General features: G+C 38.0%; 3 protein-coding genes across 3 annotated transcripts; all 3 read right to left on the bottom strand.

Moving 5' to 3' along the window:
- Positions 1-10,015: 10,015 nt before the first annotated feature.
- Positions 10,016-13,002, bottom strand: LOC114551767 (uncharacterized). The gene is made up of 6 exons (XM_028572725.1): positions 12,981-13,002; positions 12,707-12,824; positions 12,403-12,507; positions 11,534-11,734; positions 11,145-11,321; positions 10,016-10,376 (listed from the first exon to the last, which is right to left on the bottom strand). The coding sequence occupies exons 2-6, from the start codon at positions 12,750-12,752 to the stop codon at positions 10,159-10,161; spliced, it is 747 nt and encodes a 248-aa protein (XP_028428526.1). The 5' UTR covers positions 12,753-12,824; positions 12,981-13,002; the 3' UTR covers positions 10,016-10,158.
- Positions 12,997-15,413, bottom strand: LOC114551766 (uncharacterized). The gene is made up of 8 exons (XM_028572724.1): positions 15,291-15,413; positions 15,057-15,158; positions 14,732-14,964; positions 14,462-14,640; positions 14,288-14,378; positions 13,456-13,803; positions 13,246-13,363; positions 12,997-13,084 (listed from the first exon to the last, which is right to left on the bottom strand). Exons 2-8 carry the CDS (start codon positions 15,070-15,072, stop codon positions 13,071-13,073), a joined length of 999 nt encoding a protein of 332 aa, XP_028428525.1. The 5' UTR covers positions 15,073-15,158; positions 15,291-15,413; the 3' UTR covers positions 12,997-13,070.
- LOC114551760 (uncharacterized) lies at positions 15,345-16,970 on the bottom strand. Its single transcript, XM_028572717.1, has 5 exons — positions 16,847-16,970; positions 16,622-16,706; positions 16,386-16,524; positions 15,758-15,850; positions 15,345-15,676 (listed from the first exon to the last, which is right to left on the bottom strand). Exons 2-5 carry the CDS (start codon positions 16,694-16,696, stop codon positions 15,345-15,347), a joined length of 639 nt encoding a protein of 212 aa, XP_028428518.1. The 5' UTR covers positions 16,697-16,706; positions 16,847-16,970.
- Between the last annotated feature and the right edge of the window lie 421 nt (positions 16,971-17,391).

The raw sequence follows: 17,391 nt of genomic DNA, 5'->3' as shown, positions 1-17,391 counted from the left end.
TGTTGCCCAGCCTCATCCCCCTGCAGCTCCACCTACACCTCAACTGGCTCCACCAACAACACAGGTTGCTGTTGCCCAGCCTCATCCCCTGCAGCTCCACCTACACCCCCAAAGTCTTTGATTTTATCAGTAGCCTCCACTGGAGCCTCCCAAGTTTGTCAAGAAAAAGGTAAGCATAAGTAAGGGATAATGTAGAGTGAGGCATTATCCTGCCTATTACATGGTTACTTAACTAAATAAATAATAAATAAATAATTTGACACCAAATATTAATTTAAAAAAACGATAGTATTGCTACCGATAAAGAAAAAGGTATGTTCCGTCTCTATGGTTGGTATCCTGCGTCCATAGCAACGTAAACTGTAGCTGTTTAATATAACCCTCCGTCAGTCACTCAACACCACAGTATCTCCTCCTCCATGCTTGGCATCAGTGTGTGTGCCTACCAGATAGCCAGCTGTTTGCAGCACATGCATTTCTGGCAAAAGCCAGGGTCCAACATGCATTTAATCCCCCAATTACAGGCTGTGGTAGTAGCTTTCTATTTTACCTCCAAAATAAGTCAGGCTGTAATGGGGTGATGCCCTGCTATCGCTAGCTAGGTGGGAAAACTCCTTCATCCAGCTGCTGTTTTAATCAGGGCGGGTTGACTGAACTGAACATTTCCATTGATGGTGAAATGAGACGTGAAAAGTGAATGGGACTATTTATGTTGACGTTTCTGTCCTCATTCATCTTGTTTGTGACACACTTTGTAAAAACGATGTTGCAATGTTACTAATTAGCGTTGTTGTCCCGATGGCTGAAGTTACTGCGTAGCTATCATAGACTGTATGAACAAATGTAGCGATAGGCACTCACCACTTATGCTGCCATTGCCTGAATTGCAGGAGTTGCTCGCTCCACTTTTCCCCACATCTTCCCCACTTCTTTTTTTCAGCAGATTGATGGCGACCATGACGACACCCTGCTATGCATGGCAACGGTCTGTTATACTTTGCAACAGTCTGTTTTAAAGAAATAGCAGACCATTGAATGCCGTCGAATTCAACTAAGATGTGTAATAACAGGTTCTATATGAAGAGTACTGGAAATAAGTTCTAAGCCCCTCACAATACATCCTGTTCCTGCTAACAGCAGAGCCTGGTTATCCTAAAGGGTGTAATTTCTGTATCCAGTAAACACTTTGCACTGCCTTCAGTCCCAGATGAAGAAAGTATTAATTGCAAGCCTTCGTGTTAACTCATATTCCAAAATTGTCAGACCCCCTAATGAAAGACATTGGGTCCATAATTAATATCAGAGGGCCAATAAAGACCATCTCAATTGTAAACTGTCTTAATAAATTGTTTGTTTGTTTTTCCCTGTAATCAACAGGTGACAGTGTTGAAGGAGGCTGTCCAGCTCCCAGTAGAGTGGTGTCACGTAAAAGAAAAGGTTTGTTCATTTACTGTGTGTGTGTGTAAATCTATGCATTTTGAATTGAAATTCATTGTTGGGAGTCCTCATTATTGCTGTATTTGCATTAGTGGTTGTAACCTATTATGTTTTGGCGATGCATCCACATTTATTTATTTATTTGGTAAGCTTGACATTTAAATTAATCAAGCTAAATTTAATCTGTGGTCTCTTTCCCCATTAACTACTGCCACTCCATCAATAAGAAATGTCTTTTCCCCAAAAGCTGGTATCTGCCGTGAGAATATGTTCCACAACTCCTGACACCACAATGACTTTTACTGATTAGGATTCATGGGGTTTCGACAATGAATGCCAACATATTTCTCCTATTGCCTAATCTTATAGTATATAAATAAGGGTTAATTTACTTATAGCTTACTTATAGTTAACTTATTAGGGTTGCCTCCACTTATACCATGGTCACTTTTTTTTTAAACAATTACTATGTTTCAATGGTTACGCCTGAGGCATTACATTCACGTTCCATAAGGTTCTTATGCAATGCAAACAGTGTTCACTGCTCCAGTAAATAGAACCAACCTTAGATATGACTTGCCACACAGAAACGGGGGATATTTGTTGTCCACTCAGCTCATAAACCCTTTTTTTAGCACTAGTTAGAAAGCCAACATGTTTTGCCTTGGATAACATTTTTTTTAAATAGAAATAATTTCTGACACTATGTGACACCCTGCAGCCAATAAGAATCAAGTATTCACCCAGACCATTGTATAGAGTAACTTACCAGTGTTGCATTCACATTTTGTACAAGAATAACTTTGATATAAGAAAACTCGATAAGTAATGTTTTTTCAATAATCTCCTATAATTCTGTAAAGGCTTGTTCAGTGTAGTAAGCTTGTTAATATATTTTTCCTTTCAGAATGCCTACACACACTGACAGGGAGCCAGGATTTTTACCCTGTGAAGAGGGTTGCCAAATGCAAAGTTGTTAAGGTTAATGATAAATAAGGCATCACGTAGCTCCTTCCGTTGTCATAAGAAATTCAAAATTAAATTAAGTGAAAATATGTTTTGCAGTTCGTGCGTTCCCTTTCGTTAAATGTTTTCAAAGGCCCTTTTCAACTGTAAGGACTTGACTGTACTTGCTGTATAGTCAATTTCATATATAATGAAGTGTTTCATTTAGCAAAAACACGATTCCAGTTAAATTTCCTGGAATCAGATTTTGATTTGATTTTGCTGTTTAACACAGCTTTCAATCAAAGTTGTATTGTTTTAGGCAGGAGCCCAACTTGTCTCTTACAAATGAAAATGTATATTTCTCAAGAATTTAGGAGAGCTGGGTGTCGAGTGCACACCTTAGCAAGTTGGTTCTTCATACAGTGTAAGAGGAAAAAAAGCAATTGCTGAACTTCACACCAAATGGAAATTCTGAAGATACAGATTGTACCAGTCGAAAAGGGTCGATTAATTAATTAAAAGCATATTTTAGAGAATAGTATAACTGTTAAGACGTGCAAATTTAAAGTTTATAAAACTCACTGTTTTATAGGGCCAAAAAATGAAGCAGGTCGAGTGGGAGCCATGCAAACTCTGGTATGTATGACTTTTCATGGTTAACACATTGTCAATTAGTGCAACAAATACAAGTTAATGACTAAATGTATGTACATTTCTAAGTTAAAGTTAGTCTATATAGGTGCTTAAACACTACTTATGAAAACTAATTTAGTATACCCTACATACATCTTATACCTCTTTCACACCGGTGACCAGGGTTGGACCCTGATTATATGTTCAGCCAGTCAACGTGGGTAAATCCCTGGTCATGACATCACCTGGGTAGCCGAGAGCCACGCATAACAATTACTTTAAGATATAGAAATGGGCAGAGCTTTACACGTCATATTCAGTGAACAGCTAACATCACATACTCCCGTCCAGCTGTATACCAGCAGAACTCATATTTTGTAGCTACTTGAATCTGTTATTGTGTAGTTGAGAGAGATAAATAAAGCTTAGTAATGATTGTTTCGCAGTGATTATGTTCTAAAGCACACATAAATAACCATCAGACACTTAAATTATTTTGTGCAGACGATTTCTCCTCCGCTGCAATGTAAAAGCAAATAGGTTACTATAGTATCGTTTTGTTTTTTTATCACTTTAAGACGAGGGAAGACTATTTCTCTTTGTTTGATTTATTTTATAGTACGCTCAAGAACCGCCCACCTGCTTGCAGGTTGTTAACGTTAAGGTAATCAGGTGTTCACATACACAGTCTACTTAGCGATGAGTAAGAGGGAGATATTGATTCATGTTTTCATGTTTTTGCACTTACGTTAATAATACAACACCACCATAACTCAAATACCAGCTAACAGCCGGGTTTAAAAAATCTCTTTACAAAATCACTTTTTTACACGGTTGAAAAACCCGGCAGAAAGCACAGTGAGAAAACATCTGTATTGTATCATAGTATGCGGCTGACTCCCCCTCTATAATCCCGGCTGTTAGCGAACGATTTACATATTTTTATGATGTAACGCTGGATTTTTACAGACTGTTTTTGTTTTTTGGATTAAAAACCTTTCTGAAGGATATTCCTCATTTGTTTTGATGATGGTAGAGTTAATTAAAGGTGACACAAAAAGTACCTTAAATCTTACTTAACACTTCATAATAAGAGCTATATATACACACACACACACATATAATCACGGTTTGGAATGCAATACATATATGTATATATATGTGTGTGTATATATATATATATATATATATATATATATATATATATATATATATATATATATATATATATATATATATATACATACATACATACATACATACATACATACATACATATATATATATATATATATATATTGCATTCCAAACCGTGATTCACATCATAAACTCAATGAATTATTGTACACAGTCACATTGGAATATTATACTATGGTAACAGCTACAGGAAGTCTAAATTTGTCTCATTGTGTCTACATTTTATCTGCATAACTCAAACTCAAACTTTCCTTTTTGTTTTACAGTGGAAAGAAGTGGCCATTGGAGTGGGTGGCGGATGACAACACTTGTTAGTGCTTCCATTGTAGGTGCCATTGGTGTGTGGAGATCTGCTATGAGTCGTCGAGTTTGCCGTTAGGCGCAGCGATCAGGGTTGGGGATGTGACAATTTTAGACGAGTGAGGGAGGAGCCATCAACGCTACTTAAACTCTACATTACGTTACACACTTTTACTGGCAATCACATCAAAGCCACGCCCTAAAACACCCCCTGCTTTATCGCTAATTTAAAAATCGAGACCATAATTAAAAAAATGAACATCATTCTGTGTTGCAGAAGACTTAAAACTAGCGTTTGAGACCATAAACTCATAATGAAAATGTTTACTGAGGTCATGAATCAAGTTAGAAGTGGCTGACTTTCTCCTAGACTTCTACAGGTTTAACACACTAACGCATTTGCAGCACTTTGAAACGGATGCTTTTTACATTAATATTTACAGTCAGTGTTCGAGTGTCCTATATCCATTTCCGTTTTGCGGCTGTGTTAATATTGTAATAACTTGTAATGCATGTACTTTTTTGTGTTTGTTTATTATTGTCACTCTAAGCTAAGGTTGTATTTCAGTTTACTGCACTTTATTCAATAAAACAGACAAATGAACTTGTTTCTTTTTTTTAGTATCACACACTTTTAATTGAATAGTCTACTTCAGTTTTATCAACATCCAAGATAACCTAAAATATATCTGGGAATTTGGTCAAAACAATAGTTTCAAAAAAGCACGTCAACATTCTTAGCTGTGGCATCCTTAAAATGTCTATAGTATATAGAAACCATACTGGCTATCCTATGAATAGTAAATTATATTGTTCTATCCTCAGCCTACTACACTAAGTGCTAGATTTATCAAGCCGTTTGCGCTTGTTTCCAGGCACTAATTGGTCGCAAAGACGGACGTAACCGATGCGGGCTATTTACAAACAGGGCACACTTGGGTAAAATCTCAGATTGTCTGCCACATGAGCGAGAAGAGACAAGTTGCGCTTTCAATATGCGTTCGTGGGAGGGTCTTGGGGAAAGTGGGAGTTCCACCCGAAAAGGTGGGAGGATAAGCGCAAAGTGCACCTAATATATATATATATATATATCTCTATTCCGTGGTATTTACAAAGACTGTCAGTAAGAGCGCGCCTCTATTCTGCGGGGGAAATTCTCCGCCTCTTAAAAGCAGCTCTAAACCAGCCGCAGTCGAGTTTCCTCGTAGACCTTTATGCCGCTGGTGAAATGGCAACAGTAATCTGAGCAAGACGAAGACATGGGCGAGGCTGAACATGTGTTTAACACGAGAATCACACTTTGTCAGTGAACACAACATCATTTAGCGTTACAGATCGAGCAGCCGTGCAGTATTAGAGCTACTGGAAGAAATCAAAGATGACATTGAATCTCCGACTCAGCGTTCACATCCCATTCCAGCAGTTGTTAAACTCCTCGCTACATTACAGATATATCAGGATCATTTCAAACAGTCATAGCATCAGCAGTGGGAATATCGCAGTCTTCACTCAGCCGTATCATAGCACAAGTACCGCTTCGCTACAGCGCAATCTACGGTCTAGTGGGCGGAGAAAGACGCTGATTGGCTGATGGGTGTCAGGGTTGATAAATACTACGCAAAATGTGGAAGCATAGCGTGCGCTATTACCGAACTCGCATAAACAGACGCAGCGCAAACTGCGCTAGTGTTAGTAAATTAGGCCCTAAGACTTTAAGGGCCCTATCTTACACCCAGCGCAATTGCCTTTGTACACCGCTGCTCTTCTCTGCCTCTCCCCGTGAAATGCGTTGTTTGTTTGATGTGTATCTGTGTGTGTGTGTGTGTGTGTGTGTGTGTGTGTGTGTGTGTGTGTGTGTGTGTGTCTTTATGTGGTCGTGTCTGATTGTAGGTGTCTGTGTGTGGGAATGTTGTCTTTCTGCACCTGCTATTCCAACACAAAGTTATCAAATTGTTACATTTCAAGCACTTTCACCTGTTTTGATTAAGTTCTAAGAAATAAGCACAACTGCATAATTGAATTTCCTTGTTTTTTAACAAAAAACGACAATGATCATATGATCATAAATGTGATCTCACAGGGGTAGTCTAAATGGCAAATATGAACCATAAATGATGTATCATTGGTAATTGAGCTAAATCTGTTACATTAGGCTACATTATTAAATTTGTGTATCAAAAATATGAACACTACACAAGGGTTAAGGCTTCCAAACAGGATTTAGTTTGGATGTTCTACCTCTGTTAGGAGCACCTCGATCTCACAATCACTGAATCGTGTTTTTTCCCCATTTTTTCCATTTCGTGATTGGTGATCGAGTGCTCCTTTCAAGGCTGAAATATACATTGATTGATTAACATGGACCTTATTAGGACAAATATGGGACGACCTTGGGAGGAGCGTGAGGCTCGTGCAGGACCGCATAAGGTAACGCACGTCCGTATTTATAACGAGAAGAGTGCGTACCGGTGTGCGCCGCAAGTATAAGCTCTTCTGGAAGAAGATATAGGGTAAACCAATGTAAACTCGACATTATTTTAAACTAGGCCTGATTTGGACCTGCCTCAATTGAAACTTAATATAATTTTTCTTCAGGCTGCAGGGGTTGTGCAATTGCTTCATTATATGGTGCATAAGGTTAGGTTGCCTTAATCACTCTTTGTGAAAGATGAGCAATAGATTTTGGCTGTGATATGCTTCCACTATGTTTGAGTTTTTTTTTATTTAAAGTATATGCCAGCTGTATGATAAGACAATATGTCAACTGTTATGTTGACAAATATCCCTCTGGGGACAATAAAGTATCGCCTGCAAAGTGGTCTCCATGATGTAGTAAAAATTAAAACCTTGTCGTAAGACTATACTAAACACATCGTTGGAAAGGTCTCAACCTGGAGAGTAACATATGTCAGTCTGGAGAGCATACATTACTCCTGCTTTGAAATATTGACCTCTGAACCTTGAACCCAGTCCATGTTTGAAGGCCTGTCATTTAGCAACAGAAGGTTCTACACACATAAGACCAGCTGTTATAGAAAGCTCTGGACCTCAGCTGTCATGTAGATATGGTCTCCAAAGTTTACCCACTGTAAGCACTGTCAAATATGGTAATATGCTATTTTCACCTATTTAACGATTACATTTTTAAAATCTGATGACACCAGTGTGTTCCCCATCCCAAAAAACCCCAGGGTGTATCCAACATTACACACTGCCAACTTCTAATTATGAGAAATATACCAATATATTTCAAAACTACAACTCCCACTAGATACGCGCCCCAGAATCTGTTACAAACCAGTATACTTGTAGTTCTTCCGGGGTGGACGTGTTCGACTCCGGTTTCTGCTGCCCGCCCTGGATGGGCTTCATTCCGTTTCAGATTGATGCCGTCCGCCGGCTGACCGAGCACACATTACATGAGACAAATACATGAAACTGTATTTTATTATTATTTGTATCATTATTGTTTACATCCTCACATAAAACGTTAGACAAATAAATCAATATACTTGTGATATGTATTTTTGTGATATGTATTTTGTCTTTCGGATCCGCAATTATACGTCACGTCCGGCGGATGCCCGGTTAAGTAAACGTTAGCCTATTATCTTATATACTGTGTATGGTTATTAGACGGTACTTAACTTACTGGAAAAACTAAGCTACGGTTGCTGGTGACAAAATCACTCATTTAATATCCACATTGAAGCGATTCTGCCGTTAAAGCACTGCCTGATCGCTGTCCGATTCTATGACATGAATGAATGAATGAATGTGGGATATGGAATTTGAGTGCGCTCCCCTTGTACCGTAGTGTTTGTTTACAGCAGCATACTACGGTATATTTCACCAGTAATAAGACCAAAATAATGTAATTGAATTAAATAAATTAATACCATGATGTAACATGTAAATGTAGATTAATGTAACGTTATAGTTTTAAAATATCAATTTAGCAATCTAGTATCCCTGGTAATAGAACCCAAATATGAACCCCCCCTTGTGTTAATTATTGTATCCAGAGCAGTCCTTCAGCAGGATGATGAAAAATATATTTATTCTAATGTTATGCAATAATTAATACAATATCTAACTATATACTTACTAGACATCCAAAATGTCAAAATGCTATTTTGTCTGAAAATTATTTTTACTTATTTTAAACACCCTGTATACAACTGGCATACAACGTTAAAAGAAAAATGACAAATCAGTTATTTCGCACATATTTTATTTTCATGAAGACATTAGCATAAACAAGGTTACATGCACTTACACTTACACCTTGTTTTATTCCTGCAGTAACGGCATTGGGAAATTTGTTGATTTTTTTAACAGTAACAGCAGTATAAACAGGAAACACTACAATCAAAACTCATGGGTAATGATCGTCATTTTTTAAAAATAAGTTAAATGTAGTAGCATGTACCTTCAATTCAAATGAGCCACATTGTCACTATGAATAACAATATACTGGATTATGCAATAAAACAAAAAAAACTAGGGCACACGTATATACAACAGGGTTTTTCACATTTTTAAATGACGATTAATTCTACAGTTAAGAGCATGAGTTTACAATATTTAGTCCTCTGCCCCCAAACAGATGGGGCAGATACGGTAAAGATATCTTTAACGTAGCTATTTAAATATGATTATCTCTTTGCCTTTTGGACATTCATGTTGCCGTTATGCGTGTCATACGATCAATGCTGTTTCATACAGTGGCCGACCTGGGCAAATACGCTACAGTGGTTCAAAGCACTTATGCTAGCAGAAACATGCAGTGAAGATTCCAAACCCCCAAAACATATGCAACTTAAACACGGCATATCTAATCCAAACAGTTCTACTTGTCTAAAAAGGAGTGCTAAGTGAAACAGCATGACATGATATATATGTAATAATGACAAACAGTGGTAAACAATATTGTTTGGGATCACTTTCAGAGCGATTTGATGGACGATAGTTATAGATAGATAACACTGAAAGCCAACCAAATGTACAACACGACATGGCAGATGTAACTGCAGAGAAATTACAATTACTACATTGTCATTGTAAAAATGAATTTAAATAGTTTTGCGTGGTGTGACTCATCCTCTAGGTGTGGTCAATCCCTGTTAATGCACTTGTATTCAGTGTTTGTTTTTTAGTTAATTTGTGTTTAGAGCAGTTTGCAGTTGCCTATTAGTTTAGGCATTTAGCAACATTTTTTCATTTGCAGCACATATTTGTTGTTGTATTGGTTTTGGATTTTTGTATGTGTTGTTTTCAAATTTTCCTGAATATTGGGTCAGATTTATGTCATATGTCGCGAGCATGATAAAACATGCTCACAAGCAAATTATATATGCTGCGCACAGATTTTAGTCTTTGCATAACAATTTTACAACCAAGAATCGTGCAGGTAGCTGAGAGCGTGACACAAAACATAGGAAGAGTTACATAATGACATCTTCATGTATGAAACTACACACAGTGCACAAGACAGAGCAGCCACCTCGTGTGAGGAAGTGTCTGCTCTGAGAGAGCTGGAGGGCATACATGCTCTTGCAGGGAAGATTATATCGCGCTTGACATACATAAATCCGATGCAATACCTTTCCATCTATAAAGCTAGTGTTTCGAAAAACTGGTTTACACTGCCTCAAAATCACTCTCATCTGAACTCTCATATACATGTTCTTTGTCGTCCTCCGGTATGTCCTCGGGTCCATCCTCAAGCAGAGAAGCAGCATTCGGTCCTAAAGCCTGGCTGTACCTTGAGCTAACGACTTGGAACTTCTCCTCCACATCAGCAAGCCTTTTCTGATGAAGACACAGCAGCCCACGATGCCCCTCTTCACTTAAACTGCCTAGAAGAAAAATGAAAAAGAGGTGTGACAATACCTCAATTGAGTTAGTGTAGTTCAGCTAGTCATTAACTTTACTGAATGAACTACAGATAATTTAGATTTAGCCACAAGGATGTAATACCCGAGGACCTCAAAGTGATAGTCCAGGTCATATAGGCTTCCCTGTTGCGAGAATGGGCACATTTATTCAAATATGATTTTGTTATCATCAAGGGACCTTGAAACTGCACTGAGTGATTTCAGAAGCTGTTTTTTTCAATTCTGAAAAATAACCTGTGCTTTATGGAGACTTGTGTACCCCAATTATAAAAAACACTAAGTTGCTAGGCCCAGCTAATTTTACACCTTAATTTATACTTCTGCAGAGGCTCCACGCAGACCTTTTGCCATCCACTACCTCACTAGTATCTCTCTACTGAGCAAATTACAAAACAATGAACAAAGAGATCATTTAGCAACAGTGACTATAAACTACCACTTGATTTTATAAAGTGAACCTTCTGTAGCACTATATTATCATTGCCTGTAAAGTATAGTGTGTCTTTGCACTGAAAAACAATTGACGAGGTTTGGCCATGTAAATTTCAGTTGAGCGGTTGTTGTTAATGTTGCGCTGTCCCTCAAGTACGGCGCACTGGATGGTTAAGGACCACTGACAAAAGGTCATGGTGTCAGTCAAATCAATAGGCAGGACCTGCAGCACAAGTTGCTTAGGAATTTATAGTGTCACTGTAAGGAGAACATAAAAAATGTAATTTGGCTTCTTACCACTGTTCCTGCCAGAAGACATTTCGGACATCATTTTGCGGAGACTCCAGGCCAGCTTTCTGAGGTAGGCGCAGTGCTGTCTCATCTCCCTCATCAAAATTATCTTTTCCTCTTGAAGCCGCATTTTTGACATGTAAACATCAAAAATCTTCTTCTTCGTAAGGATATTGCTCGATTCTGAAGTCACAAAAATAACATCCTTTGAACACAAGTTTGACTTACAGAAAGCATACCTGTTAAAAGATAAGTAGTGTAGGCAAAACCTAGCCTGGAAATCCAAACCCAAATCCGAAAGATTAAGGGTCTGGCAATGAGTAATGAAAATGGCCCAACTCCTAGGCAAAACCCATAAATACTAGCAATACACACATAGAGAAATTGTTCAATACCTCTGCTGTGCACTTCCCACGGCCATATTAGACAGTCTGCCCCACTGTCTCCTTCCACCACAGAGAGTCTGCTTTCCACCTTATCCTCAAGGATGCGCTCCTCATCTGCAACCTGCTCATTGTACAGCTTGATTTTTTCAAACAGTTTTTTCTTCTCTTCCCCCAATTTCCTTCGTCGCAACTGTCGGATTTTGTTGCTGTCTATAGTTAAAAATAGAGAAAACATAATGCACAATTATGTGTATGCAGATATGATACATGCAATACTGTTAAAGCCTTATACTTAAAATCATTTAACAATTGATAAATCAAAAAAGAAAAACAAATGAATTAAAAGACAAAATAGCCCTAGTATCTGTAAAATTCAAAAGAAATAGATTTTAAAACTAAAGACTTGTAGATACTAAGGGTGGGGGAAAAAAATCGATACAGCAGAATTTCGCAATATTTTCCGTGGCAATACTGTATCGATACACAGACGCAAGTATCGATCTATTATCATATATGTGTTGGTCAGTCTGTCTGCTTGACAATCCCCATTTTACAGCAATAAACTGAAGTGAGATGAACAAACAGAGAAATGTATCTTTTTAGATAAAACAGATGTTGACAAAGTTTCCTTTGGGGACATCATTTGAAATTGGGAAAAATTTCAAGTTGGACAAAAAGGTAAGAAATTGCAGTATATCGCAGAATATTGCAATATGTTTAAAATCACAATAATATTGTATCGTGACACAAGTATCGTGCTGATATCGTATCGTGAGGCCTCTGGTGATTCCCACCCCTAGTAGATACAGAAATAAACAATCCAGACAAGATATCTGCAAGTGATATAAATGACAAGATTAGATCAGTTATCAACATACCAGTCTGATTATAAAGGCTGGCTTTTCTGTGATGAACCGCAAGGAACATTTCTTCAATTGATTCCTGAAGAGGTTGTTGGTCATCACATCTGGTACCTGCAGAATCTTAAAATACAAAAGCAATATAAACAAAAACAAAAACAAATCTGATCGATCTTTTAGGTTGTACAAGCAAAAGCTAATGGCTGGGGAAGGAGCAGGAGGTGCAGGGCCTTGCAAGGAAACAAGTCTGAGTCATATACTATAATTGACTATCACAATACATTAGAAAACTATGTAAAAGAATTTCCATAAAATATTATACCATCGGAAGCCCATTCTCTGACATCATGAACCCACTGATGCACCATGTTCTCAGGGCAACCAAGTTGATTGGTCAAATCTTCCAGTCTCTGAGACTCAGCCTCCGCCTTTTCACAAGTCTACAGTAAAAAAAAGCAAGATTTTTAAGATGTTATCTTCAAAGGGTAAGACCAATCATAGAGGCTTTATGTTGTCTATACAGTATCTAAGACACATTGGTCAAACATGACATTGGTTTTATATGAATATGGTCAGTAAATCTGATCATGTCTCACGTTATCTGGTCAATACCTTGACATATCTGCTGGATAATGCAAGATGAAGGCCTTCCTGCTTCCGTTGGTTCCATCCAATAGCATGGACTGTTAACATGTCATTCCTGGCTTTTTAAACATAATGAATAAAGTGATGGAGGAAAGTCCCATTAATGGTCATTCAGTTAATCAACTTCTTCACAGTTGAGCTTTAATTTCAGATAAATGTAACAATCATAGGGGATTATTTAGAGTTTTATCTTAAACAAAGCTTAGATCGACTTACCAGATTTTGTCATGTACTTGGTTGTGAGGGCACAACGAGAGAGGTAGCTGTTTACCATTTCGACCTCCTCCCCTGCAGTTGTACCAGCACCCTCTTGATTTTTGCCACTCCAGATTATCTAACAAATCAGTGTGGACATTTATTTTATAATCATATGTATTATACATAAAAGTTACCGTTTAAATTTGTATGATAAAGAACATGTAGTACCTCACACTTTGTTGAATGGGCCTTGGCATGCATGACATAAAGGAATGGCCTCATCTGCAGTAAAGGTCTGAGTTCTGACATGGAGACCGACAACTTTTCAAGGTAGGGCCAATACTTGCAAGCAATATCCGTGCAAAAGAACTGTCCATTTGTGGCTGCCTGAAGCTCCTTTTGCAGGAACAGCGGATAAGCAAATATTTCCCCCCTATACATGTTGAGGGCCTTCAATAGCACTCCGTGTCGGCAAACAACCACCTCAATGCCCTCTTCATCCAGTTTACTAGCTCTTCTGGCTGTCTCCCGTGCATCAGACCACTGACTGGCTCCACAGATTCCTCTGCCGGCAGTCTGCATGACAAAATAGTTTGACAAAATAGTTATGCTTATAACAAAAACAATTATCCTATGTAATTACTTAATCCATCAGGACTATGGAGTCAGGTTACATTACACCAAAGAGCATCTGTTTAATGATTGGAGACATTAAATATTTACTTTCAAAATACAACTGGAGGTTTAGTCAGGGCTCAAGGAGCTTCAGAAAATGCATCTTTCACTTTCCTATCTTCAGCTTAGCAAACAATAACTCACTACCTATTACCAAAATCTAGCCACTTTGGATGTCACCACACATACCCAATTTCAAACCCCAAATTACTTGGATGAGATGCAACATATTGCTTAAATTGCTGGTTGGGAGATACTAGTCTGTTCCATTTAAGCTGACACCATCTGGTCTTGAGGGAAGAAATAACTAATTTGTAATGGAAAATCCTACATTTCAAGTTTTAAGCCATACATTGCAAAAACAATATATAAATATTTAACTAACACTTTTCATTTTACTCCTGATCTCCTCAACAAAATGCTGTACTTCAGCGTCCTTGGCGATGAAAGTACCGTCAAAATATGGTTGCTCTGACCTAAATAAAATAAGAAAAAAAGATCTTGTTCAGTGTAAGACATTATTTGGTCAGTTCATTTGACTAAGTGTAAAACAACTAACCCTTTTGACTGTCGAAATCGGTACTGCTTTCTGTTGCCATCTGCGCAAAGAGCTATCATGTTGGGTGTACATGCTGGGCAGGTGAAGTGCTCTACACTGGCCATATTCTCACAATGGTACTGGCAGAATGTATACTCCAAATAACTCCTTTGGAATACGTCTCCGTGGATTTTGCCAGCCTATACATTTGCAAGTAAATTAGTAAAAAGTCAAATTAAATAGTTATAAAATATTTTTACTTGAGGCAACTATTATCCACACTGATCTTACCCTTCCAAATTGACAGGTCCTCTTCTCCAACATCCGCAAAAAACCCTGACGCGACAAACTGGGAGCCACAGTTTTCAACTCTTCAAATGAAGTAAAGACATCCATTGAAAACAATGTGTCAGCATTCACAGATGCTGGCCAGTACCCACTGCGTATGAGGTCGCTCATGTCAGGTGTCCACTGTGCCAGACATAATTTGCAAGACAAGTTTGGCAAGTGCAAATCATACCGACCTATAAAAAGAAAAAGGTAGTACATTTAATGCATAGTTATGTCCTGAAAATAACTCTGGACAGGAAAAGAAAAAATAAATAAATAAAAATACCATTTATGCAAACCATAATTATTGCTCTACCAGCTGATTCTGTTATGGTTGCAGGATCACACGTGCACAACTGGACAGGCCTCACTGTAGGCAAAAGACATACTGAAAGAGAGAAGTTCAATAAATAGTGAGAAGCTTTAAACAATTATTTGCAATTTATTATTATTAAATTAAAATTTTAATAAAAACAAGGACACAACTTCAACCACTTTATCAAAAAGATCAAAGCACTACCTTGATTGATCAGTGTATATCCGCCATCTTGCTTTACGCAGCACACTGTTGGCTCTATGGGTTTGTAAATTCCCCCAATGCAGGACTCCCTGTTATGGAGTGTGTGTTTTTTGTGGATGTGTATGTCACCTCCGCACACAGCCACTCCTCTGGCATGCAGTCTCTGCATCGAATGATGGCAGGAGATGTGCATTGGCTGCAGTTCTTCTCTGGAACCACGTTGCAGGACAGCAAGCAGCTCAGATGATGAGACCTCGCTTTCCGCCACTCATCTTGGGCTGCAGATTGGCGCAAGCCCCATGATGTGGAGGTGGAAGGATGCCCACTTGCATCTGGAATATTGTCTGAGGTCTGCAGAATGTCCTGCAGTTTGTTCATCTCAGTCTCTGAAAAGCAGGTAAAATAAAACAAACATCCATTTCATGCTTTTTACTAACTTGCTTAATTATAGTAGGGTTTCATCTTACCAAATAACTGTTGAGAGGAGTCTGATTGGGTCACTGTGAGAACCTCCTCAGCTGACTCAAAAGGAATAGAGTCCTCACTGGGAACCACGGAAACTAAAAAGATAGATAGAAAAAGGCTGTAATAGGCATAAAAATACAATGTTTGTTTGGTGACTTCAGGCGATAATATGGAAGTGTTACATGTAAATCAATATTAGTTACATTCAATATAATATGAACCTGACCAGGACTGCTTCACTTACATTTCACATCCTTGGATTAGTTTAGCAGAAGTTGACATTAAAATTAACATTGCAGAATGCATTTATAGTCCTAGTTTAAAATATACATTTCAAAATAGATGAAGACAAAACATACATAACAGATCCACCTTATGGTTTTCTAATGGCACAGTTTAACATATTTAAAAAGGAAAAAAATATAAAAAATAGGAAACAGAAACCCTATTAATATCCGAAAATAAAAGAAACACCCCCTATTTTTGTGGTCAATGTTATAAAAGGAAACAACAAAAACAAAATGTAATAACATAGGGCTTAGATAAAAACTACCAAACTACATATTGGATCTAATGAAGGTTAATTCCAATTCTTGAGGTGGGTAATTAGAAATAATCTTGGAAGACTACCTGTAGCTGAAGCACGATTTCGTGTCTCTCCACTTCTGCTTCTTTTTAGCAGTGGACTTCCTTCAGCATTTTTTTCCACCCATCGGACCTGAAAACTACTGCCTGTAGCAGAGTCTGCTTCGCCCTTGGCTTTCTTTGCCTTGGATGGCAGAAATATAGCATTGTATGACAACACTGAAATACAGTTATACAAATATAATTTTCTAATTCCCACACTGGCAAGATTACAGTCTTACTTTTTCTTGAGCCAGAAGCATATCAGCAAGGAAAATAGCATCTTCTGCTTCCCAGTCGTCTTGCTGATCAGCCATTTCAACAATACTATGTTGTATAAGTGAGACAAAAACATTGTCAGAAAAAAAGAATGCCATAGGCATGTTCAAATGTTCATGCACTGTGTTTTTTGGTCAGTAAGACAGTAATGTGAAATACAAAAGAAGGAATAGAATGACAATACTTACTTGAAGACAGTAGGCCTTCTAGAGGAGAGCGCAGTGCTGGCGCAAGCACAAGACAGAGAGAGTGAGCGAGAGACAGAGAGAGAGAAGAGAGAGAGAGAGAGAGAGAGAGAGAGAGAGACAGAGAGACAGAGACAAAGAGAGACAGAGAGAGAGACAGAGAGAAAGAGAAAATGTCTGTCTGTGTGTGTGTGTGTGTGTGTGTGTGTGTGTGTGTGTGTGTGTGTTTGTGTGTGTGTGTCTGTGTTGAAAATATTAGGAATGGCTCTTAAAAGAGCCGTTGGTTTATTAATAAAGGAGGTACTGTAGAGGTGGATGTAATAGGGATAAGGGTGGTTGGTAACAGGAGCTGTCAAAGAGAGGAAAATAAAAACACAACATGGTTATTTATCTTGCAGCAAGCATGCATTTCTCACATAAAAAATACAGAAGTGTATCAAAATGAAAAAAAGATAACCTTGATGGAGATGTTGGATAATGTAAACAATTTGTATTTAGTCATACTCAACATGTAAACTGCATGAATATTAGCAAATTAAGGGACAGTA

This window comes from Perca flavescens, unplaced genomic scaffold (assembly GCF_004354835.1).
Source record: "Perca flavescens isolate YP-PL-M2 unplaced genomic scaffold, PFLA_1.0 EPR50_1.1_unplaced_scaf_5, whole genome shotgun sequence".
Classification (NCBI taxonomy): Eukaryota; Metazoa; Chordata; class Actinopteri; order Perciformes; family Percidae; genus Perca; species Perca flavescens.
The sequence above is the reverse complement of the archived record's forward strand: the minus strand, read 5'-3'. Positions and strand labels throughout refer to the sequence as shown.

Coding starts and splice junctions, on each gene's coding strand:
- LOC114551760 (XM_028572717.1), bottom strand. CDS start 16,696: ATGGCTGATCAGCAAGACGACTGGGAAGCAGAAGATGCTATTTTCCTT. Junction 16,525..16,621: donor TGCTTCTGGCTCAAGAAAAA/GTAAGACTGTAA, acceptor CTGCCATCCAAG/GCAAAGAAAGCCAAGGGCGA. Junction 15,677..15,757: donor CTCCTCTCAACAGTTATTTG/GTAAGATGAAAC, acceptor CCTGCTTTTCAG/AGACTGAGATGAACAAACTG.
- LOC114551766 (XM_028572724.1), bottom strand. Junction 14,379..14,461: donor CGATTTCGACAGTCAAAAGG/GTTAGTTGTTTT, acceptor TATTTTATTTAG/GTCAGAGCAACCATATTTTG. Junction 13,364..13,455: donor CCCATTCAACAAAGTGTGAG/GTACTACATGTT, acceptor CTGATTTGTTAG/ATAATCTGGAGTGGCAAAAA.
- LOC114551767 (XM_028572725.1), bottom strand. CDS start 12,752: ATGGTGCATCAGTGGGTTCATGATGTCAGAGAATGGGCTTCCGATG. Junction 12,508..12,706: donor CAGAGAATGGGCTTCCGATG/GTATAATATTTT, acceptor TTGTATTTTAAG/ATTCTGCAGGTACCAGATGT. Junction 10,377..11,144: donor GTCTTCTGGCAGGAACAGTG/GTAAGAAGCCAA, acceptor TTTTTCTTCTAG/GCAGTTTAAGTGAAGAGGGG.